We start from the raw sequence: 27,116 nt of genomic DNA on the forward strand, positions 1-27,116 counted from the left end.
GTGCTATGTATTCAATATAAAATCTTCATTTATCACAATATTTCACCATTACAATCTATCTTCCTTCCTTCCTGCTTCCCCTTCCTCAGTTTAGAATGATTGGACCCTACAGAACCTCTATAGGGTATTAGGGATACATATTAGGAATTACTGCCACTGAGAGGCTTATAAAGTTAAGAACATAGGAAAGTATATTATATAAGTATGTAGCCAGGCACGGTGGGGCATACCTGTATTCTCAGTGACTCTGGACGCTGGGGCACGAGAATTGCAGGTTGAAAGTTAAGACCCTGTCTCAAAAAATAAAAAGAACTGTACCTGCAGCTCAGTGGTAAAGCACCTGTGCGTTCAATCCCCAGTACCCCCCAGTTAGGTCCTTAGGCCCACCCCCAAAGCATCCCTAACTACACAAACCGCAGCAAAGACGCCAAAAAACAATCACAGGCCAGACAGGTTATTTTTAACCACTCCACTGTACATGACTATATAGTTAAGAAGTTTTTTCCTGCAGGCCGCTGCACCTTGCAGAAGGGCAGCGTGGCACACTGTCAATAAACCTTTTTTTGAACTCAGAGCTTTCTCTTGTGGATACTTGGGTCAGTTACCCTAACAACCCCCACCCGCAAACAGCAACACACACACACGTGTAAAATGTCAAGTCTAGCACTTCTAGAAGAATACCCCCCTTTGTGTGGATAAGAGTAATCGTGCATGGGCTAAGGTACTAAGAGAGGGCACCAAAGTTCTGGGCCAGGGTCTTTCTCCAGCACAATAAGGGGAAAGGTACCCAAGGCTGAGACGACGGGTTTGAGGAAAGGCACGTTCCTGCTGAAACAAGGCGGGAGGCTCCAGACACAGGCTGGCTCCGGGAAGAGCACACCCTTCTTTCCTTATTTCAGCTGAACATGTCTGCATCGAGACATTCCATCTTGCACACGTCCCGGTTGGGTCTGGCTTTTTGATTCATCTTCTAAAGGCATCAACACGTCCTGTCTCCTCTCAGGCACGAATAGGTTAAATGGCGTGGGGACCGCACGTCGGGCAGAAGAAAGGCGGCGCCGACCCGGACTTCTCGGGAAACCCTCCCCGCGCCCTGCAGTTTCCCCGGGATGATCTGGGCCCACCCCCGCAGAAATATCTGGAGAGGCCTCGCCTTTGATGCCATTAACATGATAAAGCGGAGCGGGCGAACGCCTGGACGACCACCACGCTGCAGTTACGGGGAAGACTCCGCCCCGCCCAGCGCCTCCGAGGGGCGGGGTTTCCGCTTCCGGCGGCGGATTGTTGACGCCTGCGGCGCTGCGGTGGCGACGGCGCCGTTGGGGAGGGGCCAGTGGGGGAGGGAGAGGCGCAGTGACAGGTACCGCGGAGGGTGCTGCTGAGGCGACGATGGCAGAGGGGCCCGAGGAAGCCCGAGGCCGCCCTCCGGGGCAGGACGAAGGCGGAGGAGACCACGAGCTGGTCGCCGCCGCGAGTGGCGCCTCCGCCGCCGCTGCTGCAACCGCCGCCCCCCGCCCCCGGGACGGGCCGCAGGCCGAGCCTCAGGCCCCGGGCCGGCCCCCAACCCCCGACCCCGCGCCCGCCGCCGCCGAGGAGCCGGAGCCGTCGCGGGAGCCCCGGAAGCGCAGGGAGGCGGTCGCCGGGCCGCCGGAGTCGGCGGGCTGCGAGGCGCCCGAGGCCGCGGCGCCCCGGGAGAGGTCGGCGAGGCTGAGCGCCCGCGAGTACTCGCGGCAGGTGCACGAGTGGCTGTGGCAGTCGTACTGCGGCTACCTGACCTGGCACAGCGGCCTGGCCGCCTTCCCCGCCTACTGCAGCCCGCAGCCGCCGCCCAGCTATCCCGCGGCCGGCGCCGCCCCCCAGGCCGCCGCGCCGCAGCTCGGCTACTACAGCCCCTTCTACTTTCTGGGCGCCGGGGCCGCCGGGCCCGATGCGGCGGCGGCGGCAGCGGCGGCGGCGGCGGGCATCGCCACCCCGGCTCCGGTTGCGGGCCTGGGGCCGCGGGCTGCTCCAGGGCCCGGGGTGGTGCGGGCGACGCCAGTGACGAGAGCAGGACCCGCGGTGGCTGCGCGGACGGCGAGCGAGGCCGCGCGGCAGGCCGGTGAGAGGCGCGGGGCGGCGGCGGGGCGCGGGGTCGTGGTGCGGCTGGGCCGCGGCGGCGCTGGGATGGCGATGGGCCCCGTGCGGTCGCCGGCTGCTGCCTGGAGTGTGCAGCCCGGCGGGGCCGTTCCGGCTGCCTTTATGCCTGGCGCCCTGACCGCGGGACGAGTGGCCCCCACGTGCGGCGAGACCTTTGTTCGGAGCTCGGAGGCCGCCCCTCCCCAGGCCCAGCCCCTGGGGGAGAGACCCGGAGCTCGGCTCGGGCCGCACAGCCGCGTTCGGAGGGGCTTGACTGCTAGTGCAGGACCGCCGACCGGGGCCCCGCAGATGGTGGACCTGGGCGGATGTAGAAGGTCTGCAGGGCAGAAATGGAGCAGGGACCGTGACCTGCCTTACTGATCTCGTATGCGGTGCCGTTGTGCACTTCGCTGTGGGAACTGGAATATTCTGAATTAGTTCAATACAGGATAAATACTAGTTGATGCCAGAATATGATCCCAGTCAGAATTTAGGTTGAGAGGTTGATATCATTGGGTGTCTGTCTAATAGAAAACAAAACTAAATGAAGGAATCATGCGGGATACAGGGATTGACTTTATTTATACTAATTGTTCATTCTTAACGTTGATTTTTACTCTAAGTTTTAAAGTTTGTGTTTCCTGTATGTGATCATCTAGATTCTACTTATATAAGTTCCTAGTGAAATGTATTGGGCACTGTATTCAAATTTATCTGAGAAATCAAATTTTAAGTAGGTGAAAGCAAATTTTAAGCTAACTAGTCTTACATAAATAGTCTGTAAATAGTTATATTTTAATAATGTACTCTTATGGAGTCTCTACGTGGTAATTGTTCCAGGTTATACATTTTTTAGAAATTATTAAGTTGTACATTGACGTTGCTTTCCCCCTTCATTATCTAACTTGTGTTCCCAGGTCAATATGAAGTGATTAGTTTTCCTAACTTTTTTTTTTTTTTAATTCGCAGGCAGAGAGTATGTTATTCCATCCTTGGCCCACAGATTTATGGCAGAGATGGTGGATTTCTTTATTCTCTTCTTTATAAAAGCAACCATTGTCTTAACCATTATGCACCTCAGTGGAATAAAGTAAGTGAAGGACATTTGTAGAAAGCTTTTAATTCTGTTTAAAGTTCCTGTGTTAAATTCTGTTCTGTTCAAGCCTGCATGTGGCTGTGTGGGTACACATGGCACATAGGTGTGCCATGGTCATGATTTCTTTATAAGAGCTTTGTTAGAGTGACTGTTTTTTGTTGTTGATGGTGGTGGTTTTAAAGAAATGGCTATGAAGGAGAAAAATATTTTAATAAATTCTTTTAAGATTTATGGTAATTTCACTTATCAAAAGTAGGTTAAAAAACAAACAAACAAACAAAAAACCCTTCCAAATCTCATTTATTCAACTGTTCTCTTATGCCAGGAACTTATTTTCCTCTTACTATCCTGTGGAGTCTCCAAAGACAAAAGTGTAAAGAGCATCTGAAGGGTGACTATTAATATTGAACTAGTGACATTTCCAGATGGGATTGCTAATACTGCAGACAAATCCCAAGTGAACTGCCAAGTGAGACATTGATTCATAATAATCATAACAGCAGTTATCACTTGCTAAGCGCTGAGGCACTGGGCTTACATCTACTGATTATAGAGATTGAAATTTGGGCTGATGAGAAGTTAAGCCTAGAACTTAGTTGAGAAGGTAGTGACAGTCAAGATGCAAACTTGTCATATTTCAGGGGCTCTGGCGGTGAACCTGAGTGTTGCTGCGTTTTCTCCTTTTTCCTTCCTCCTCACACAGCCACCCCAGGGACAACTCCATGTCCCGTCTCCTAACTAGCTTAAGCCTAGACCATTGCCTTCTCACTGCCAGCTGCTTTCCCTCATTGTTGTTTCTTCCTAGTCCAGTCACTGTCATCTCTCGCTTGGATCATAGCCAGTCTTCTGAGTGGTAACTCAGTCTCCTTTTTTATCTCAACTCAACCTCCTATATAAAACCAAAGTAATCATAAATTCTGATTCTGTCCTCCCCTGCCTTAAAACCCTTTAGTTATTTCTCATCACCAAGATAAAGTCTGAATGTCTTCATGTGATTTAACACATGCCCTTATTTCTTAATTACTGTCACCTCTCACTGAATATCTGAACCATACCAAACTGCTTGTAACTTCCACCACACACACTCTTGCTCCAAGGCTTTCTCTCCTACTGTTTACTCTCTTCCCCCTTAGTCTGGCTAACTTCTCTTCATCCTTCAGATCCTAGCTTAAATGTCATTTATAAGGTTGAGTATAACTGGAATGTTTCCCTGATATTTGTGGTTCCCTATTATAGGTGGCCGCCTTCTTTGTCATTACTATTGTTCTGTTTCCCTTTTTGGGTTAGAATCTCCATGAAAACAGACACATTTCAAATTCACTCACCATTGTATCCCCAGGACTAGCACAATATCTGCTCATGATGGTACAGTTTTTGTTTTGTTTTTTTGTGGTGCTGGTGATCAAACCCAGGCCCTTGAACCTACTAGGCAAGTGCTTTACTACTGAGCCATCTCCAGCCCAGTGGATAGCACACATGGCAGGATAAGCACGTACCTACACCCAGCCCTGCCTATTTGTTGAATAAGCTGGTGTTTGGTGCAACTACATGGTTGGGACCCTAAAGTTTAGCTTAGAATTTCATTTAAAATTCATGATTATACCTATAATCCCAGAGACTTGGGAACTGAGGCAGGAGGATTACAAGTTTGAGACCAGCCTCAGCAACATATGCCCTATCTCAAACATAAAAAAAAAAAAAAGAACTGGGGATCTAGCTCAGTGGTAAAGTACCCTTGGGTTCAATACCCAGTAGCACAAACAAAACAAAACAAAACACCAAACCTTTCACTAATGAAAAGCTTATACTAACGAGAAAAAAAATCTATGCAATTGTTCTGGTAACTAATTCTGAATAACCCCACATTATTATTTTGTGTAGGGATATCTCTAAGTTTGCAATGCATTATATAATAGAAGAAATAGATGAAGACACATCAATGGAAGATTTGCAGAAAATGATGGTCGTGGCACTTATATATAGATTATTAGTTTGTTTCTATGAGGTAAGTTACTCTAACAAGTAATTTTTTTAAGAATCGAATTTTAGATGATCAATCTTTTTTTTTTTTTTTTTTTTTTTTTTTTTGGTGCTGGGGATTTGAACCCAGGGCCTCATGCATGCCAGGCAAGCACTTTACCACTGAGCCACATCCCCAGCCCTAGATGATCAATCTTAATGAAAATTTATAACTAATATTTTTCAAGTATTTTTCTACTTTTTTGGTTTTTCCAAATTCTCTTTAATTTTTTTTTCGAGGTAAAAAAGAAAGACGACTTTTGGGAGGGAGACATTTTACAATTATTTTGTAGTGTTTTTCAGTCTAAGAAATAAAACTTCACTCATAAACAGACTGTGGTCCAAAAATATACTCATAGGTTGTTTGAGGATATTGAGGGGTTTTTTTTGGGGGTGGTGGTGTTTGGGATTAAACCCCAGGACCTTGTGCTTCTAAGACAAGCACTCTACCAACTGAGCTATATCCCCTGCCCAGGTATTTTTCCTGGGGAACGACTTGCTAAAAAATATAATGTGTCATAGAGAAATATTAAATATCTTATAGTGTTGCACATATTAAGAGACCATAGAAATAAATGGCTAACCTTTGAATATTCTTTCAAGTTGAAAATTTTAAAATATGACAGGAAATCTATCTTTAAAATTGGTATAGTTGAGCCAGTTATTATTTTTAAATTTTCCTTCTTTCCTTAGATAATTTGCATTTGGGGAGCAGGTGGAGCTACCCCAGGGAAGTTCCTGCTAGGGCTTCGAGTTGTGACATGTGATACGTCAGTGCTAATTGCACCAAGTCGAGTTTTAGTGATTCCTTCCTCAAATGTTAGCATTACAACGTAAGTCCTTTTCTTAGCTTCATCTTCTTTATACTTGGGGAAATGTATATTTTAAGTATGTTTTGGTCAACAATCGACGACGTACACCATAGTGGTCTCATAAAATTATATTACTTAAGACTTTGTGGGAATCTTTGGTACCTTTAAGATTTGTATACAGTAACAAAATCACCTAATGACACATAATAAATTTCTCAATGTGTCCCTTATGTGACACAGGACTGTATTCAGTAACTCAATAATAAGGTATAATGCTTACTATAATATTTTTAGAATACTGAATTTAGAATATTCTTTTCTTCATGGCATATACAGCAATTATCAGATAGTTTATGAACATATTTTGATTGTTAATGATTTTAGTCCTCTCGGTATCCGTATTCAAGAAGTTCATTTTATAAGTCACAATAATGAGAGGATGAGTTAGGTGTTGGTGCTGTACCAGTCCTCAGGGCCCAGCTTTATTATTCCCTAGGTCTGGGATATTGGGTCAGTTACTGTCTCTGTCTTGAGCCACCACTGGGCGATACCCACATTATATTTCCTCTTGAATAGGCTGAGTTTGACAACTGTGCGTACATGCACACATCCTGTTGCTCTCAAATGGTAGAGTGGTTAAAGGTAAGTGGGTGGTAATCAGTTGAACCAGTTAGGATCTAGCTGTAATTACTGCCAGAATGAGTGACAGCTGGATTGTTATATAAGGGAGTGGATGAGAGTCAAAAATGGCTAATGTTTATTTAACAGTTATTTTATACCAGGCACCTTTAAATGACATGTGCATTAACTAATCCTTAGAGCCTTATTAGATACTTTTTGCAGATGTGCAACACAAGCAGAAATTAAAGGATGGATTTGGAAACAACTAGTCTTCATTCATTGTCTACTCTTTTAGTCATTGCTTTTTCTTTTGGTAGCAATTCTAGTGCACAAAAAGCAGAAATCTAATATTAGTTGGATAATTCTCCATTCTGAGCTATTGCTAAAAACTTAAGTCTTTCCGCCTCAATTAGTGAATCCCACAAGGAGAGCTTATGAAAAAACAGACGATTTTAAAATGCTAGCACTTCATATAAGGTAAAGAATGTGACAGCATTCAGTTTAGAAGATACTGGAAACACGTTAATAAGAAGGGACTATGGACCCAGTGTGGTGGCACGCACCTTAATCGCAGTGGCTTGGGAGGCTGAAACAGGAGGATCCAAATTCAAAGTCAGCCTCAGCAACTTGGGTGAGACCTTGTGTCAAAAAATAAAAAGCGGGGGCTGGGGAGATAGCTCAGTTGGTAGAGTGCTTGCCTTGTAAGCACAAGGCCCTGGGTTCGATCCTCAGCACCCCAAAAAAAAAAAAATAATAATAATAAAAATAAAGAGGGCTGGGGATGCAACTCATTGTTTAAGTACCCGTTGGTTCAATCCCTGTTACCAAAAATAAAAAAGTGACTATGGAAAAGGTAAGCCAGGAATAATATTCTTCTAGATAAATACTAGAAAATACTGTAAACCCTTAGTTCATATTCTGAGATATTTTTCTTATGAAAGTTCTGAAGACTTTAATGTTGTGTCTTTGGAAAGAGCCCAGGTGGTTTGATATATTTACTTGAAAATAACACATTATCAAAGGTAAAAATTCTCTTAATTACATACTGTTTCACGTACACATTTGAACTTGGGTAGGATACCATTCATCTATATGTAGTCACCTATACCTTGATGCTTTTGCTTTAATTTTTTAGGTCCACCATACGAGCTCTGATCAAGAATTTTTCTATTGCTTCTTTTTTCCCTGCATTCATCACACTGCTGTTTTTTCAGCATAATCGAACAGCCTATGACATTGTAGCAGGAACCATTGTGGTAAAAAGAAATGGGGTCAGATGATGTCCCAAAAAGCCCTGAATTCCACTCTTTGGAATAATGACAAGACTAAATTATGTGTCAAGGCCATGAGTATCCCTGGGTAAAATTGGTGTAGAAATTAAAGCAGTCACTTCAGTGTGATGCAAGTGACTGTTCTGAAAGTGTTGATTTTACTTGAATGCCAAAGAACTTTTCCAGAAGAAAAACCTATTAAATTCAAGTGTTAAAAAATTGTAGATCAAAAAGGAGGCAAATTGTTTCATAATCAACAGTGGACAGTATATACTTTCTTAAGATCTAAGGCATTAGGATTTGTTGAAAGCATTTTCAGCTTTGAAATCTCCAAATGAAACTTTAAAATTTTATTTTGGTTTATCCCAAAATGATGGAAGATGTCCAGTTGTGTTTTGTAAACACCTACAGTTTATCTTTAGTTAACACTTCTTGGGGAAATGGTTCTGTTTTTGTGTGGGGAGGGAGTAAGAGCACAAACTGGCCATTTCACTCACCTCCCATGCCAGCAGGCGTTGAGTCAGCGGCAAGCTTCCTGGAAGGGGCAAGCGAGGCAGGCCTAGCAGCTCCTTGCCTCGAGTTTCGCCTGTGCTGCAGTTCTCTGCATTGAAGGTGTAACTTTGCCACTATTCTTAATGCTTAAACATGTATTTGGGGGCAAGTTTTTCATAATGATGAAAAAGTATTAAGTCTTATATTATCACTGATTTTCTTTTTATGAGAAAAGGTAAGTTAAGTTAGTGATTGCTTATAATGGCAGGGGGTGTAAATTTCCACTGTAAATTTAAAACATACAGTTCATGTGCAAGTATTTTCAGTGCCCTAAAAATCAAACTATGACTAAGTGGGGAAAACGTAACTTCCATCAAAATGTTGCATATTTACTATAAAACAATATACCCAGTGGGTGTGCAGCATGAACAAAGTGTTAATGCTTTTCAGTGTTGTGAATGTGAGTGTAACTTATATTTATACACAGCATACTCACATAGTAGTTCCTTTCCTCTTATATGTTCCATGACTGCCGAAACATCCACTTAAATACATCATCTTAGTATCTCATGAATAATTCTAAATGCTAGTAGCCTGTGAAATGCTAGCAACTTTCCTATTGTGAACTGTTCTCACTGAACCAAGGAAGACCATCATCTCCAGACATATTTACAGCTGCTTTAAGCTCATTTTGGGCCTGCTAGGGATGGAGTTGTGGGGGAAATGTTAAGCAAAGTAATACTTGCAAAGTCATGGGGTTTTGTTCATGTATGTGTGTGCTTTTATTGTATGTCCCAGTTAGCTGTGTTGAGATAAACCTGAACTATTTATAGTTTGTTTCTCATTTTATCCAACTCTGACACTATTTTCCAAAAAACACTAAACTCTGTACTGCAGTTTAAAATTACGCCTGTTTAAGGGATCAGTCTAGGCTTTGTTCTTGGTCTTAAATTTATAGTAAACTCAAGACATGTCTGTTATCACTGTACCAGTTTTTAAAGTGGATTTTTCTTTGCTACTTAAAACTGTGAAAATAACATTTGTATACAAACTTTAGCAATGTCCTTATTAATCCGAGTTTATTGTAAAACTTCACAATTCTTGTTTTTCAAAATAATTTTATATTAAACTTTACAGAAAGAGTATTAGTTAAGTGTGTCCAAGTACTAACTAGATGGTTCACTTGTAGCCTCTGCAAAGATTGTTTTATGGCTCTTCACTAGAAAAAGAAAAAAAAAAAACTTTTAATTGTATTAAAAATTGGGAAGTGTTATACAAACTTACCAGGATAAACGCTACTTTTGTCACTGGGGAATTCGAGTCAAAATGCCTTCAATCACATAACTGTGGAATATATCTTTGACATAATTTCTACTCAAATAATAGTTGTCATCAAGGCTTTTTATTTATACAAAAAACCCAAGTAGTCCAGTTTGATTAGCTATGGTGAGATAACTACAATTTGCTGTACATGAATCAGTAGTGTCTAGATCCAACTATGGACTCAAGCTGTACTACATATTCCCATAAGATACATATGAGTATTACTTTGCCTTTACAACAAAACCCAAGTCTGTTTCTATTTAGGAATTCAGTGGTTAGAGAAAGCACTTTTGATTACCAGAGTCGAAAAATGTGACAAAACAATGGGGAAAAGGGAATGTGACCCAGTGTCCCTTTTCTTGTGGGGTTACAGGGGGATCTCCTTTTCAAGATACTTTTATATTTGGTATATTTCACTTTATTTTACTGGTTTTCCTGTGTCAAAATGTAATTCTCAAGTTGAAGCTCTAGCCTCAAAAGGCGAAAGAAAAAAAAAGGGTTCTTAGTACAAACATTATTCATCACTTTAAAAGAATCCTGCAGGGCTGGGGATATGACTCAGCTGGTAGAGTGCTTGCCTTGCATGCACAAGGCTCTGGGTTTAATCCCCAGTGCCACCCAAAAAATAAAATCCTGGAGTGGCTATCCCACTGGCAGGCTGATCAGTTGGAGCAGAAGCTGGGCCCTGGGTACTCACGTGCCGAGTCAAGGCCTTGACTTAGACCACTCTGTCCTCAGAAATAAAGCCCACACGTCTGGATGATAAGCCTTCACTTGCCAGTATTATGAAAAAGTATGGCCCAACTCCTAGCACTGGCTCAGTAGTTCTACCTAAATGTTCACCTTCCACTTTCTCAAGTGTTTAGGATTGGGGGGCCACCTGTTAGGGCCACCTGTCTAATGTTTTAATATCTTAAATGATAGCAAAGTTTAATTCATACATTAAAAGAATTTGTTCCCTTTAGTGAATTGAGTGTTTTGCTTATGCATAAACTTATTTCCATCAGTGGGAAGGCAGAAAGGGGTGAAAATTTATACTTGGTATATAAGGGACTTTTTGAGGGGGATGAGTATTGGATGTTTTCATTCTACATTTAACCCTATTAAAACAGGCTATTGTTTCTTTGAATATACCTAGATAACAGTATTCCTAAAATATGACAAGTACCATATTTAAATTCTTGCCATTTCCCATCCCTAGTACCAAAGTCGTTACAATGTGTGCTTGCATGAGTGAAGTTCCTCATTTCAAATAGTATGTGCATATTATAGTAAGGCTTGACCTGCAAACAGTTTATGATGTCTCACCAATAAACGAAACCCATCATTCTATTTTTAATAATTTATATGCCACCAGTTTGTATTTTTCTCAATAAATACTTATGTCACCAATGCATCTGTGTTATTTTATTTAAGGTTTGCTAGGGAGACCTTGCCTCTGAACAGCCTTTCCAGTGGCTACCCCTGTGAACTGGATCATTTTCAGGTCTGTGAAAATATCCACCTCCAGGGATACCTGTTAACCTATACATGAACTAAGCCTAATGTTAAACCCAGTTCGACATTAGCCATCTCAGCCACCATACAAGACTACGAGACAGCTGGGCAACTTAGGTCTGGCCTTAAAAACCCTTCCCACTCAGCCTTGGGGGATAAGGCAAGATAGAAAAAAAAGTTTCCTCAGGAAAGGCAAATGAGTGCATAGTAAAAATATAGCCTGGTTTGATCCTGTAAACAATGTGCTGTTAAAAACTTAGCCATTAGGGGCTGGGGTTGTGGTTCAGTGGTAGAGCACTCGCCTAGCATGCGTGAGGCACTGGGTTCAATCCTCAGTACCACATAAAAATAACATACAGGTATTGTGTCCATCTACAACAACAATGAAGCTACTAATTGCACATTTTAGAACTACAGTGGCTTTTGAGAAAAACTTGTTAAAAGCTGCCCCCATATTATAAGATGAAGTCTCTGACTTCATCTGCTGAGTGTATGGACATAACACCCCCTTTTTTCCCTCATTGTTACTATATTGAATCAATCAGTTTTCATTAAACACAAGCTAACCTTCATAAAATTTTCATTGAACTTCAAATTTTAAACAGGCCCAAAAAAGGATGTGCCATCAGAATGGAAGGAAACATTCTTCCCAGGCTAAATTAGAACTTTTTAACAGCCTGGTTACAAATTGTTAAAATTAACACTTTATTTCAATAAAATGTAAATTACATAAGCAATGTCTGGAGGTAATTTGCATCTTAAAGACACTCTACAATGGTCTGAATTGTACTTTTCTTAATTCCTGTGGTTATAATGACTGAAAACTTAGCACTTTGCCTGAAATTACATCCTCAGACCTCAGTGCATCAGAATGATTTCTGGACCCCGTCTAGACCCAGTTGGTCAACCTCTGGTGGTAAGGCCCTAGAATGTACCTTTGACACATTCCGCTAAGTAATAATACTGATGCACACTTAAAATCATGGACCAACCAAACAGCTGATCACTCTAAACTTCCTACACAATTCCCCTCCAGAGATTCTTTTCCATTAAAGACAATTCCTAGCTGGGCAGTGGTGCACACCTATAATCCTAGCTACATGGGAGGCTGAGGCAAGAAGATCACAAGTTTGAGGCCAGCCTGGGCAGCTTACCAAGATCAGTGAAAAGGGCTGGAGATGTAGCTCCGTGGTATAGATGCAATATCCAGTACTGCAAGAAACAAAAACCTCACAGGACTGGCATGAGAAATGAGCTCATTTTTTCCTTCATCAGTTTCCCCTTCCACAAAACAGCCCTCAATTTTCACTTGTATATGGAATATACAACCCAAGATAGCCATTACATTCACAGGGAACAGACAGCAGTGGGTCTATAGCCTAAGCCAGTACAACAGAGAAATACCACTGCTGGGATGGAGGACGGACAGAGTCTCTGCTGAAGCTGGTAGATACAGCCAAGAATTACATAAGTCAAAACTGGCAACAGCCTGGCCTGGTGGCACACACCCATAATCCCAAGCAAGTTGGGAGGCTAAGGCAGGAGGGTCACAAGTTTGAGATCAACCTGGGCAACTTAGCAAGACCTGTCTCAAAGAGGGCTGGAGCTGGAGCTCAGTGGCAAAGCACTCCTGGGTTCCATCCCTGGTATTAAGAAATAAAGACTGAAATAGTCCCAAATTCAAATACAGTTCTACAGATGCTTTGTTGGGAAGCAGAAAGATCCCATTTTTGTTGTAAACCAGCTTAAGTATGGTTTTTCAGTAACTTGCTTAAAAAAGGAATACTAAACAAACAAACGTCTGGCATATTTTTAGAAGTAGAAAGCCTGACATGCCCAATTATAAGGGCTGAGTAATTGCAAAGACCCAACCTATGAAAGCATTAGGTGTTATTTCCCCAGTAGTCACAGATTTCCAACTACTTCTTGTAGTATTGACTACCACCATTTGACCACTAAGAGATCAAGTATCAAATACGTATTATTAATAGAGGATATTATAAATAAAAATTCCCACCGCCAAGCCAACAGTGGATGATGGTTAAGATACCTTAGACAAGAAAAACATCCTTTACAGGAAACAAAGATGCTTCTAACAAAATTTCAGAATTTAAACTCCAACCACCAGAAGTTTGACAAATTAAAAGCAAGTACAAAATAACTGCATTCAAACTGCAGCTAAAAATACTAAGTGCTATTCTAAGAGCTCTTTGGACCACAGGAAAAAAATCTGGTAATAATAAAATAATAGTAACAAAAAATTATGCGAAAGGACCAGTAGAGTTTTTGTAAACTGTTTTAGATATGTATCCCCCAAAACTCTATGGATAAACACTGTCCCATCACCTATCAAGGAAGATACAAGTACAAACAGAAACAGCTCTGTGTATTTTCAACTTTAAAAAGGTACGTGAATCTATGTGCAAATGGGCAAGATTCCCAGCACAGGCAGGCAGGGTGACTTCACGCTGCAGCCTCAGACCCTTCCCTCATTAGGAGCAGGCCACATTACTCAAATACACTCTGGGATTCCAACTGACCACTGCTAAATTTTTCTTTAAAAAGTCCCATTCCATGACTATTGTGTACCTTCGTCATGAGTTAAAACTATAACAAAAAGTGCTTCATAAATTTTTATTGATGGCATTTATCCCATGGTTTAACATGTTAATTATACTGTAATAAACATGGCTTTAATATTAAACTTTTCCTTATTATCCAAAGTCACCACAGTCCATTTCAGTAAATATAAAAATATATGCTTAATACTTTGTACAATACTGGTTTTTGGTCCAAACAAAACTGGATCAGAAAAGCCAATAAATTCAACTTTAAGTATCCCCAATTTTTTTTTTTAAGATTTCTAAATGGATTTAGGCAACTTTGAATAATGGGATTTACATAATAAAATCTGAGACAAGACTAAACAAACAACAAAAAAATGTCTAACACAAAATTAAAATTTCAAGTTCACAGATTTATGTTATGCCAAAAAAGTACAGAAACAAAATTGTATTTACAGAAGTTTCATAATAAAATAATGAAAAGGCAAGACAGGTGATAGAAGAATGAAAATGTAGAAATAGCATATAATTATTAAATGGACGATGAACTAGATCTAACAAGTCCTTGGCATGGACCATTCTTTAATCAGGTTTTCTCTATCGGAAAATCTTAGTGCACAACACACCCAACTCACTCACTTCACACGTACACCAGCACAAACTCGGCATAGAGATCATTCATTTCAACGTCCTCTAATCTATACAGGATTCCTCAGGTATAATTACAAGTTCAGCGCGTTCCACAAACGCTATCAGCGCACGCTGTGTGCAGACGAAGAGGGTCTATACAAAGCCATTCACCGTGCAGGCTCTATTCCTGGGGCAGCCAGACTATGCCAAATCAGTGAATAATGTGCTGGATCATAAAATATTTTTGCTTTAGAATCAGTCACCAGTCTAGCTATTATTTTTTAAAAAAGGGGGGTGGGTGGGATAGATGGGAACGGAGCTTCCGTAAAGAAAGAGGAGGAAAATTCCCAAATTAAAGAAGTTCTTAGGCAGATCTGACTTCAGACGAGCCCGGTCTGGAGTACAATCCAGTATCTGAAAGAAGGGCACCAGCTGTCGTTAAAACTGTTGTAACACCATTGTGACCTTTATTTCCTGCGTCTAACAGCAGTCTTTATCTTTCGACCAGAAACTGAAGTTCCAGAAGAGGAGAACATATTCTTCCCATTTGACCTGTGAAAAATAACACTTCATAATGTGACATAATGCTCCAAAAAAAAAAAAAAAAAAAAAAAAAAAAAAAAAGTTAGAAAAATAATAACTTTTCACATGACCAGCAACAAGGGAAAGGAGCCCAGGAAAGACTGTGAAGCAAACACATTTTCACTTTATCTCACACACTACTACTACTACTCTTACTACTACCGTTTTCCTCAGGCAGTAATTCTCCAAAATTGGAATAAGGTAAATTGGTATTGGAGAATATATTAATTTCAACCCAAATATACTGCATCTTAATGACTTTCAGGAAGCAAAACACATGCATACACTCTTGAGCTTCACTTGAACAGCAAATCCTCTTACCCCACTGTGAATGCTGCTGGAGGCTGGTTGAAGGCAAAGCCCCCAGAGCCAGAGGGCTGGGCCGAGGCTGCAGGCGCGCTAGGATTTGCACCAAATGTGAACACTCCTGATGGGTTGTTGTTTGTGAAGTTGAAATTTGTAGTGCTGCTGCCAAATTGGAAAACTGAACCTATAATAGTAGAAGCAGAAATATTTCATTAAGGGAAAAATAATAGTTCTTCTTTAGTAATGACTCTATCCTCTCCATAGGAAAACATGTAAAGGGTTAAGGTCTCTTATGGTTACTATTTAATCTACAGAAAATTAAAATATTATCTCTGATGACACCTAGTACATACTTGGTATCCCTAACAAGTTAAACAACTTATCCTTGACCAAGGAGAAAAGGGCAGAGTACACACGAGTTAAAGACAGTGAATTTTACAGGTCTATCTTCTTTGAAAAGTACATTAAAATAACAGGAAAGGGGAATGACCAGGTACAGTGATGCATGCCCAGTAATTTCAGCTACTTAGGAGGCTGAGGCAGGAGGACTGCCAAGTTCAAGGACAGCAAACAAATGAGGACAATGACAGCAACAAAGAAAAACACCAGAAAGGATATGGATGGTTTTTAGAAACAGATACCCAGGTCAATTCGTCTAATGCCAAACCAAGGTTTAGTCTTTGGAGAGGTCTCAAAGAGGGGACAGGACACAAAACTAATGGCAAGAACATCATAGGGGTGGGTTAAGAATAGTTTGCTATAATGCATATGGAGACCTCTCACCCATCCTCCCTAACCCAGCTCCCAGAGCACTGGCAAGCAGGAAATCCCTGTTACCCTCTAAGCAGGCGACTGTAAGGATCTTCTCTGGGAAATTTAACAGACGAAGAGGAAAAACCTGTAGATACTAACAGCCAGGTGTTTAAAAAAAAAAAGAAAAAGCTAGATAATGAGATAAGCTTACAATGCACTTGAAGAGGCATACACCTCAGCAGCATGTAAAGGACCTGAGTGGTGTTTAGGTGTACTACACCCTTATAACTATTAGATTAAGGAGTACCAGACATTTGGTGACAGCATTTTAAATATTAACATCAAAACAATAACAGAAAAAAGCAATATGGGGAAATAAACAGGAAAGTGAAACCTTCAGAAAAACCAGTAACTCATCGTTAACATCTCAAGGGATAACAGAAAACATTATATCCATGAAGCAAACCAAAGAAATAAAAGAAACAACCAGAAAACAAATTAAGAAAGAATTCGAAAAGTAAAAAAAGTGATAACACTAACAGTAAAATCTCAAAAGAAGGGACAGAAAAAGGTGAAGAAATCTCTTCAGAAAATACAACCAAAAGACAAAAGTCACACTAAAAAGAACTCCCAAGATGACGGAGAAGAGATCACAAAGTCATCACTGTTAAACAACTGGGTGAGGAAACCTAGTGGAAGGAACAGATTTAAAAGAAAGTTTTTCCATATCTTAATAAACAACTAATGGCTTTAAAAATACTGAGAAGACATTTGCTACATTTAACTGATAAAGTACTAATACCAGAATACATAAAGAACCATTACAAACCAATAAACAAAAGCCAAACAATCAGAAAAACATCCAAAATCACTTCAAGAAGAATTCAAAAATGACATCAAATAGAATCCAAATGACGATTTTCTAATACAATGGTGACAGAATGCGAATTGGTGGAATCCACCAACAAAAGTTTCTAGTATCATTTATGTACAGGATACACAGACCTGTTAATTCGGCGATCTCACCCAGGGTTATGTGCTCCAGAGAAGCATGCACCAATACCTAAGGACATGCAGAGCAGCTTCCTAACAGTTGGAAACAACTCAAACATCCACACACTGTGGTACATACATTCAATGATTTACTCTATAGCAGTGATAATGAACCAACTAAACGCAATCACATGAATGAACCTTACGAACCTGGTAAGAATCTATTTACATAGACTAAAATAGCAGACAAAACTATACTTCCTAAAGATCATATCTATAAACTTTTTTTAAAAGCCCAAAGAACAATGATTACAATATTCACTCTCTCACTCTCTTGCTCTCTCTCTCTCTCACACACACACACACACACACACACACACAGCATACATCAAGAACAAAAAGGAAAGGAATATGATCAAAATGGGATCTCTAAAGGGCTTACAGGTGGTAGTCACACAAGTGTTTGCCTCAATGTTACACTGTTCATTTCTTTTAGGCCCTTCTAAATGAGATCATATTTCATAAGAAAAATATTTAGTGCAATTCTGAGAAAATACATCATTAAAAGCGTGATCAGTCATATTTAAAAAGTCACAAACTTCTGTTTAAGTATGCAAATCACATGGAAAGGTTAATATTATCAAAGTGTCATGAACAACACAGTAGGCCTATCTAAGGAGAGTACTGGAACTTAGGTATAATTTCCTGAAGTAAATTCAATCATAAAATCAGAAAACACAGCTCAAATTCAGACTAGAGAGCCCCAAAAAACAGGGGGTAAATGAGACAGAATGAATCCCATACATCACACTTTAACATTTAAAAGTGCTATTACTGAAACTTGGGAATGCTGTTTACTGGTAAATCTAAACAATATTCTGCCAAGTACAGGAGACACAAAGAAACAGACCTAAGTGTGGATTCAAGGTTTAAAGAAAAGTATTATTTTAAAGACATACAGACTCTTAAGTATGATATACAAACCACATCACTGTACAAACTTACTGGAATTAGGAGCCGCTCCAGAGCCAAATGCAGACTGACTAGGCTGTTGTCCAAACACAGGAGGCTGGCTACTACTTGACACTGTTCCAAAAGTAGGAGGTGCAGGCTGAGACCCAGCAGAAAATAATGCTGTTGAAGATGATATAGACCCAAAGCTCGGGGGATTAGGCTGGCTGGCACCTTGACTCTGTCCAAATGTTGGGGTCTGGTTAGCACCAAATGCTGGACTGGCAGATGGTGCTGAAGGTCCAGTGCCAAATACAAAGGAGGATCCTGGAAGCCATATAAATATGTAATTTACCATAATGGTTACAATGACAGTCCTCAAAAGATTTCTGTAAACCCACAAGCAAATTTCAAGCTTCTTTTCACATGCTTACCTTGATCAAAACAAGCTGTTAATAATGATTGAGACTGCAACTCTACTCTTATGTAGTAAAACAGAATCCATATAAACAAAGATTCCAATTAACATGAATGAAATTCCTCCACCTTCATAGACAAGTTTTTGGCAAAGGGATATTCTAAAAAGATAATTTCCTACCAGAAATTCAATATGTGCAGAAACAATTACTTTATGCTGTATACATGTGTATACAGGCTTCAAGAGGATTGGATTCTAAAAAACGGTTTATCAGTCCATACAGTGAATAATTACAGCATCCCAGGCATAGATGACTAAAGGCACACATGCCACTGTAGCATGTTGACAGCCTGCTTCACTATTGCTAAGAACTGATATTTTTATATTCCAGCCAATCTACCTACACCATGTATTTATTTCCACTGTAAATATACCTGCAGCACTAGTCGTGGTTGTAGCTCCAAAGCTGAAACCAGAGGTCGCAGTATTATTACTGCTGGCTCCTGGCCCAAAGACAAACGGGGTGACTGCTGTAGCTGTGCTGGATGTGGTTGCTGGTTTGCTGTCCTGAGAAAACAGCAAAGACTGCGACGTACTGGATTCAGCACAATTACCAAAGGAGGAGCTGCTCACAGGATTGCTGACCTGCCCAAACACAAAGGCAGCCACAGGCGGGTTGGAGGAAGAAGTGGAACTACCAAATATGCCACCACCAGCTGAAGTGGCTGGGGTACTTGAACCAGAGGAATTGTTGTTCAAGAAACTAAAAATTGGCTTTGCTGCACCTTGATCTGTAAGACAAAAATTTAGAAACATTAACCCTTAAAAACAAATCATCTCAGAAAAGCATTTCTTGCACTACAATCTTAGAATTCAATAGGAGAAAAGAGCCTGCTTTTATATATTTTTTTCAGAGAATGACCATCTATTAATTCTAACTTTTGACAGTCAAAAATATCCATCTTTTCCTCTTCAGATTATGAATTTTTTTCCCCATAGGAAGGCTTTTGGCATTAAGACTTAAAAGAAAAAAATCCCTCAAATCCGTATATAAATTGATACTGTGTTTGGAGAGCAAATCCAGATTAGCTGTACTTTTGTGTATTTGATATTACAATTTATGTGGAAGTAAGTAGCAGGATAACTTCAATTTATCCTTCTGGCACTAATTATCCTTTCCTTACTAACTAATTTGCAGTGCCACCTTTATGGCACACTAAATTCCTAATACATGTATATTGTTTCCTCTGCTATTGTCATTATGACTGTTTTCATTATTTTAATGTCACATATGATTTCATAATAGGACAACTGTGTGTGCCTGCCCTTCTCTTCAAAATTAATTACTTATTTTCCCTTCCATGTAAATTTCAGAACTAGCATAGCTTGAAAGCTCCATAAAAGTTCCTCTAAGAACTCATTTTAAGGGATGTGGGGGAGCTACTCTCACTCAGCTCAGGAACAAGTACAACTTTAACGATTTTTCAATTATTCTGCATGATACAAATTCTACTTGCTGCTATAAAACACAAAAGTAGAAACGTTAGAAAATACAAATGAGACATGCTATACAACTATTATTGCCAATTTAAAGGAAAGCTGATGGTGGTCTTTAATACCTAATTGAGGACGTTTTACTATTTCAATGTTTGAGTTCCAATACCACACCCTAGACAAGGCAGCCCACAATATGCTGTGGGCATTAGTATGAGTTATAGAAAATGGAGCCTAGTGGATCACTTGAATACTGGCTAATGGGAGTGTGGTTAAGAACATTTACCACAGTCTAGTGATTTCATGATCAAATTTCAATAGATCTGTTTTTTTCCTTTACAAATAAGTAATTTTAGTTATAATTTTCTTTGTAGGCTGCTTTTAAATTTCAAAGAAAATATTTAATAGGAAAAAACTGCTTGCAACTACTTAATGAATTCCACATTATTTAGTTTTTCATTTTGAGTATTTCCAATTTATTACTCAAAAATGTTACTAATAGGTGTAACTTATACCTTGCATGTCTAAAACACCTGTACTTTGTCTGGACAAATTTGGTTTATTAACATTTTCACTTTGAAAGCACAGCTCCTTTGATTTTAGGGTTTGATGCTGGCAAAGCAGGACTCTAATGCTACTCTGATACCTGTCTGTTTATGGCAAACAGCTTTACTCTTTGGAAGCATTGTGAGTTTTGAAAGGCCCATACTAATTGACTCATCTTTTATCAAATATGTTGGCCTTTCCATTTTTAAGATGTATTTCTTTATATTTAGAATCTTCTGTCACTTACTTGATACATCCCTTGTATGGAATTTACCTGCAGGATCTAGCTTATATCAGTATCTTTCTATTTTTGCAATGTATTCTTGGAAATTCCATTTCACTAATCTGATTATCAGCTATGTTCTTTCTGCCACTAAATCCATATAATGGTTTTATTTCAACAGTCAGCCATGCTTTACTTTTAAAAATGCTACTTTCATTTTTTCTTCGGGGCTATTTCAGAATTGTCTTTGTTTTCTCAGGATTTAATTATATATCTTGTCTGTGTTCCTTAAATGTCTGATGATGAATGGTTATCTGTTAACCATTTGTAAATGAAGGCCTTTACATAAAAATTATACAATATATCATGAGCAATACTTATTTTCCTAGATAGTATATACCAATTCTTTTTTTTTTTTTTTTTTGGCGGTACTAGGGATCGAACTCAGGGCCTTGTGCTTGCAATGCAAGCACTCTACCAGCTGAGCTATCTCCCCAGCCCAGTATATACCAATTCTGATTACAAAAGTCCAAGTAGAAGGTCCAAATATGAGGGAGAAAGACAAAGATAAATATACAATATTGTGAGCTTTCCATTAGAGTTGTCATTTCTCAAAATCAGACCTGTAGTTAACTTCATTAGAATCATGAGGGTCTGGAGAAGTTAAAACTGAAACTCCCACCCACGCTGTGTAAACCGCTCCTTGACCTGCTGCATTTATGGAGACATCAAAGACACCTTGTAAAAACTTTCTAATAATTACCAGCTGTAGTATTGGTTTGAGCTCCAAAAGCAAATGTAGCCTTTGCTGGTTGATCAGATTCCTTCTCAGATGGTTTTGTCATACTGAAACTAAATGTTGACTTTGAAGAACTCTCATCTTTGGTTTGCTCTGAATTCCCAAAGGAAAATACTGGTTGACACTTCGGCTCTTCATTGTCAGCTTTCTTCCCAAAAACCAGAGAAGTAGAAGTGACAGGCTCTTGTTGCTTCTCTTCTGTCCTTCCCAAAACAAACATGGAGGCAGAAGGCAGAGAGGCAGGTTCCATATTGCCAAAAGTGAATCCGCCCTTGGTCGTAGGCATTTCTTCCTTTTTAGCTTCTGTTGTCTTACATGTGAAAGGCGTCACTGAGACACTCTTGGTTTCTATGGTTCCAAAACTGAAGCTGCTCTTGCTCTCAGAGGTCACCACAGTTTCAGTAGCAGCAGGGGTAGGGTTAATAATGCCCGTACCAAAGCTGAAGCTTGTAGATGAAGATTTTGGCAGTTCCTCCTTCTTTTCTTGCTGCCCAAGATTAGACACTCCAAACTGAAATGAAGCTGAAGAAGCTGGGTTGCTTGAACCAGAAGAAAGTCCAAACTTAAAATTATCATTTTTACTGTCCTTTTTAACTTCTTCAGGTTTAGAATCTGATGAAACTCCAAATTTAAAATCTCCAGTAGGTTTAGAAAATTTAAAGCCTTCACTGATGGGGTTTATAGATCCGGAGTCAGATGATACACCTATTTTGAATCCTCCCTGATCACCAAATTTAAAATTGCCAGTGTTTGTTAAGGTCTGACAAGGCCCAGATGATGATGGGATACCAAATTTGAAGGATGTAGTTGCTGGATTCAAAGATGAGGAAGATGTGCCAAAGCCTTCAAAAATATAAAACACCACAAAGACACTGAATCAATGCACTCGTCCTCTAAAAATGTAAACATTTAAAGCCAAAATGACATAAAATCAGCTTTGAAAAGGTCTACTTTAAAGTGTATTACCAAGGGCAATACTTGGTGCTTTTCTATAGCTGCAGAATCTAAAAATGAAGTTCAAGGTTCAAAGCAAGAACCATTAAAATGTGCGAAGATATGCATACATTACTTATCCATGAATAAAGAAAAATCACAGCCACACTTTTTATAAGCCCTCCTCCTCAGATTTCTCCCTTTAATTATTACCCATCAACCTCACCTTTCACTAGGAGAAACTTAATTGGAAAACTACATGAGAATCTCAGACCAAGTGGCCATACATACCTATTCTCTAAACTATTAAATGATACTAGACAGAATGCTAAAAGTAAAGGGGCCAAAGAAAAACTAAGTACTTATCTCTATGGACAGATTTAAAATATGGTGGTCACTGAACCACAGGTAGAGAATATGGGAAAGGAAGTGTGAAGCAATAGCTAAAGAATGAGCTTAAACAGCCTGGAAAACAGTGAACTTCCAAATCAATCAGATGCAAGGTTTTCAAACTGCCAGCAGTATCCCATAAGTCATCCAATTAATTTAGTGGGCCACAATCAGCATTTATCTTTTTAAATTAAAGAGAACAGAAAAATACCAGGGTACTTCATACATACCAGAGGGAAGTATCATTTTGTAAAACCATCATTTCAATCATATAGACAAATATAGTGTGGGTATAATGGGTCAAAATATAAAAGTTCATGTCTAACTTTGATTTTCAGTCAGAAGAGTTTGAAAGCCACCAGTCAAGGCAAATTAGAAAATAGATAAAGCTTGGTTTTGTTTTTCTGGGTACTGGGGTTGAACCCAGGGGTGTTTTTACCATCGATTTACATTGTCGGCCCTTTTATTTTCTATTTTGAGATAAGACCTTCCTAAACTACTCGAACTTGTGATCCTCCTGCCTCAGCCTCCCTAATGGCTGGGATTATAGACATGCACCACTATGCCCAACTTTGGTATTCTTTAATTCCTCCACATTCCCACCCTATAGACTTACTCTCCTATAGATTAAAATCCTTCTGACTCCCCTGATTGGTCCTTCCAATATAAAAATCTCTACCCCAGGATTATCAAAATTTTGACTGAAACATGTACATGATTAACAAAATATTCAAGAGTTCATTTTCTGGGTCATATACTGGGGAACCAAAGCCCAAGACTATATTACCTATAACAAAGTCCTAGGGCTGTATATCCCCAGGCAATTCATCTACGGGGATTAACATTTAAAACCAACAACCATGTGCATGTTTGAATATATAACAATGAACCCCACCATTGTGGACATCTGTAATATACCAACTTTAAATAACGAAAACAAAACAAAACAAAAAAACAGCAACACAACAAACTTTCAATAACACAAGACAGGTCACTACCCAGTTGCAGAAGATACCTCACTTCTGAACACCAAATTTGACTTCATAATTCAGATATATGTGAATTAAAAAGATCTAAGGACAGTATTCCATTTTATATGAATTCAATAGAGAAGGGATAACTCAAAAGATTTAACTGTTTGCAAATACAGCACTTTAAAACAGTCTTATAAAGAGGCATTACCATTCACCTTACCTTTAAACTCAGTTTTCGTGCCTGGCTTTGCACTTTCACATGCAACACATTTGCTAGAGTCGGCTTTATTCTGTACGAAGCACACTTCACAGTCCCAGCTTCCCTCAGGTTTTTTGAACTTGTCCAATCCCAGGCAGCCTCCAGAAGACAGAGAGACAGGTACAGTGTTGCTACTTGAAGCAGGTACTGAACTTCCTAAAAAGTAATGAGGTGACTCATGAAAATTTAACTTACGTTGTGTCAACATCTTAATTTTTATTAACTTTTCATATTAAGAAACAGAATATGCCAGAAAAGTGAACTCTATAAATAATCAGCTTGCTCTAACCTTGCTTAGTGAATTCCTTCTTAACCTCAAATCTGAACTACTGTGGTTAAAAAAAAAAAAAAAAAAAAAAAAAAAAAAAAAAAAAAAAAAAATCAAGCTCAAGAATTAGAGGCTAAAAGACTAGACTGTTCTTATGAATGTTTGTCAAGCTGGGCCATCACAGCTATTTGGGAGCCTGAGGCGGGAGGATCCCAAGTTCAAGGCCAGTCTCAGCAATTTAGATCCTAAATCAAAATACAAAATTAAAAATTAAAAAACAAGCAAAAACTAAAAAACAACTAGGATGTAGTTCAGCAATTACTGGATTCGAACTCTAGTACTGTCAACCAAAAAAGGTCAAATTTTTTCCAAAAGCACAGTGTTTTTAAGATATAAGATGTAAACTGTAGGCAATATGCTAACACAAAAAATACATGGCCAGACACCATATTCACTGCAATATCTCAAGGCACAGGTCTCTGCCTTTGAAATGATTGTTTTTGCACAGAAAACAATCATCTGCTTTACAATTCAACCCTACACTCCATTACATGCTAACCATTTAACAGATATTCATTAAACAGCAGAATATAATTAGGTTCTGGGAACATCAAGATGAGTAAAACAATGCTTAATTCCTAAGGAGACCATGGTTCAAAAGGGGGAAAATTAAACAAACGCATGGTAGCACCATCATCAAGTGATAAACGGTCTAAAACTAGCGTGCAAAGGAGGAAGAAAGGACGACGAAATGACTAAGAAGCACGGAAGAATTCCCAGAGATGAGAATTACATCTTTTTTTTTTTTTTTGGTGGTGCTGGGGATTGAACCCAGGGCCTTGTACATGCTAGACAAGCACTCTACCAACTGAGCTATCTCCCCAGCCGGATAATTACATCTTTAAACAGAACCAGCGTGTTTATGGGGTGAGGGGGCTTGGGAAGGATGGCTCAGCAAGGCACACTGTATGGAGGCATAGCACTAGAGAGGGGACACTCCTCCTATCATTCCCACTTCTCCAAATGGTCTCTGCTGTCGTTTCTCCCAGTTAACTGAACAATTTCCGTATTGTACAGGCATGATCTGTTCTGTCTTGCCAATACGATTGCTTCCTGGGTTCCAGTTCTGGTACACTTTCTCACAATCTGTCATCTGCTCTAGTGGTTTTAAAAGCCAACATGACAGTTTCTTAGTCTGTGCCTGCCACCCACACTTCTCTTCTGGGCTTTGCCACTGTAGTGCCTTCGCTGGTGGTTCCACTGCCCGCTTGGCTGGTATGTCTAAATGGCTCCTCCCGTCAACACTTCTCACATTTATCTTGACCTTTCCCTGACCCTTCTGCTGTTCTGTTCAGCCCCTCTCTTCTGCAGGGTCATAGGAGCCTTCTTACTGACATCTCGGAAATCCATTCTCCTCAGAGGCTGTTAGCAGCATGCAGTTTTGCTTTTTCTCTCTTGGCTGCTCCTTTAAAAGATGAACTGTGCAGAAGTTTTATTCCAACCACTCCCTAAATTAGCAGTTAGTGTAGACTGTCTTCTCTCACCTCTATTCCTGACTTCAATAACTTCCAATAACAAAATACTCCCTGACCTTATCTGCAGCTCTGAGGGCCCATGATCCATATCAGCATATCCAGAGGGCTCACGTGTATTTGATATCAACTTCAGCAACTTGGGATTAACATGTCTCCCAATGAACATTATTCTATATCACTCCTTAATTTGATTCCAGTAGCACACACCACCATTATCTACTCCCTATGTTATTCACAGGACTAAGTAATCCTCGAAATTGTTGCCTTCAAATCCATTATCCAAAAACCCAGAGAGTTATCAAAAAATACAAATTGACTGAGTCATTCCTTTGGTGAAAATGATGATTCATCACTTTCTGGATAAAGTCCAAGTTCTTTTGTACTTATATGACACTCCTTTGTTCACAGTAAAAAGTTCACTTACTGGCTCAAAGTTTCATTGCTCTTTTGTCAACTCAATTCCAGTTTCCTGAATGCATCAAAGACTTTAGTGAGGAGATGGTGTCAAATGGGAAGAAAAAGATATTTTAGAATGAAGACTCTGAAATCTTATTGTTGTGGATGTCCAGCACAAATTAGAAATATAGCTCAAGTGCTCAGGCAGAGTGTGGCTAATAACAGTTTCACATTACAAATACAACATGACATATCTGTAAGTAATGTAATAAAAATGGGAAGTATAATTCTCAGGACATTCATGTTTACTTGTATCCATATCACTATATCTGTATCATAATTATATAACAGTATTACAAAATCAGTAAAGAGTCACTTCCAATCAGATGAGGATGTGAATCTTCAGTAACTCTCAATTTTGAACAGAGAAACAGAAAAAACTCGAATCTAACTCCATTTTGCTCAGTTAAAATTTTTTTCATTAATGATTCAAAAGTCTACTATCACTGCAATATTTTGGCAGACAGCATGTGACTACAGGTATCATTGTTCAGCTACAGTCTTTTCATAAAACATTATGTTTACCCCTTAAAGAAACATGTCCTATAGATGACCAAATTATCCTTATTTCTACTTAGAGGAAAAAAAGACAAAAATGACATTTTATTCTGTGAAAAGATTTGAGAAAGACTGAGCGTTTTTGACATCTACATTAGGCAACCCTGAAACTTATCAGGAAGAGCAAGAAATTTCTAATAAAAAAGCACATAGAAAAAGGAGGTCAAGAGTATATACTGGACACACAACCTATCCAAGCAAACATGAAGATCTAGCCCCAGCCAGTCATTTTAACATC

General features: G+C 39.6%; 2 protein-coding genes across 2 annotated transcripts in view; one reads left to right on the forward strand and one right to left on the reverse strand.

Annotated features, from left to right (window-relative positions):
• Positions 1-1,308: 1,308 nt before the first annotated feature.
• Positions 1,309-11,143, forward strand: Fam8a1 (family with sequence similarity 8 member A1). Its single transcript, XM_047559643.1, has 5 exons — positions 1,309-2,098; positions 3,085-3,205; positions 5,093-5,216; positions 5,924-6,063; positions 7,799-11,143. Exons 1-5 carry the CDS (start codon positions 1,390-1,392, stop codon positions 7,941-7,943), a joined length of 1,239 nt encoding a protein of 412 aa, XP_047415599.1. The 5' UTR covers positions 1,309-1,389; the 3' UTR covers positions 7,944-11,143.
• A 2,718-nt stretch (positions 11,144-13,861) lies between these two features.
• Positions 13,862-27,116, reverse strand: part of Nup153 (nucleoporin 153) — a 60,410-nt gene continuing 47,155 nt past the window's right edge. The window contains exons 18-23 of the mRNA XM_047559291.1: positions 24,023-24,217; positions 21,470-22,348; positions 18,878-19,234; positions 18,080-18,352; positions 15,344-15,512; positions 13,862-14,992 (exon numbers count right to left, since the gene is read on the reverse strand). Of these exons, the coding sequence (XP_047415247.1) occupies positions 14,908-14,992; positions 15,344-15,512; positions 18,080-18,352; positions 18,878-19,234; positions 21,470-22,348; positions 24,023-24,217 (1,958 nt within the window). The 3' untranslated portion in view covers positions 13,862-14,907. The remainder of the gene's footprint in view (positions 14,993-15,343; positions 15,513-18,079; positions 18,353-18,877; positions 19,235-21,469; positions 22,349-24,022; positions 24,218-27,116) is intronic.

Source organism: Sciurus carolinensis, chromosome 7, assembly GCF_902686445.1.
Source record: "Sciurus carolinensis chromosome 7, mSciCar1.2, whole genome shotgun sequence".
NCBI classification, from domain to species: domain Eukaryota; kingdom Metazoa; phylum Chordata; class Mammalia; order Rodentia; family Sciuridae; genus Sciurus; species Sciurus carolinensis.

Excerpts from the sequence above, each read along its gene's own strand:
- Fam8a1 (XM_047559643.1), top strand. The coding sequence starts at position 1,390 with ATGGCAGAGGGGCCCGAGGAAGCCCGAGGCCGCCCTCCGGGGCAGGAC. Across the intron at positions 2,099-3,084 it reads CGAGGCCGCGCGGCAGGCCG|GCAGAGAGTATGTTATTCCA; the intron begins GTGAGAGGCGCG and ends TTTAATTCGCAG. Across the intron at positions 5,217-5,923 it reads TATTAGTTTGTTTCTATGAG|ATAATTTGCATTTGGGGAGC; the intron begins GTAAGTTACTCT and ends TTCTTTCCTTAG.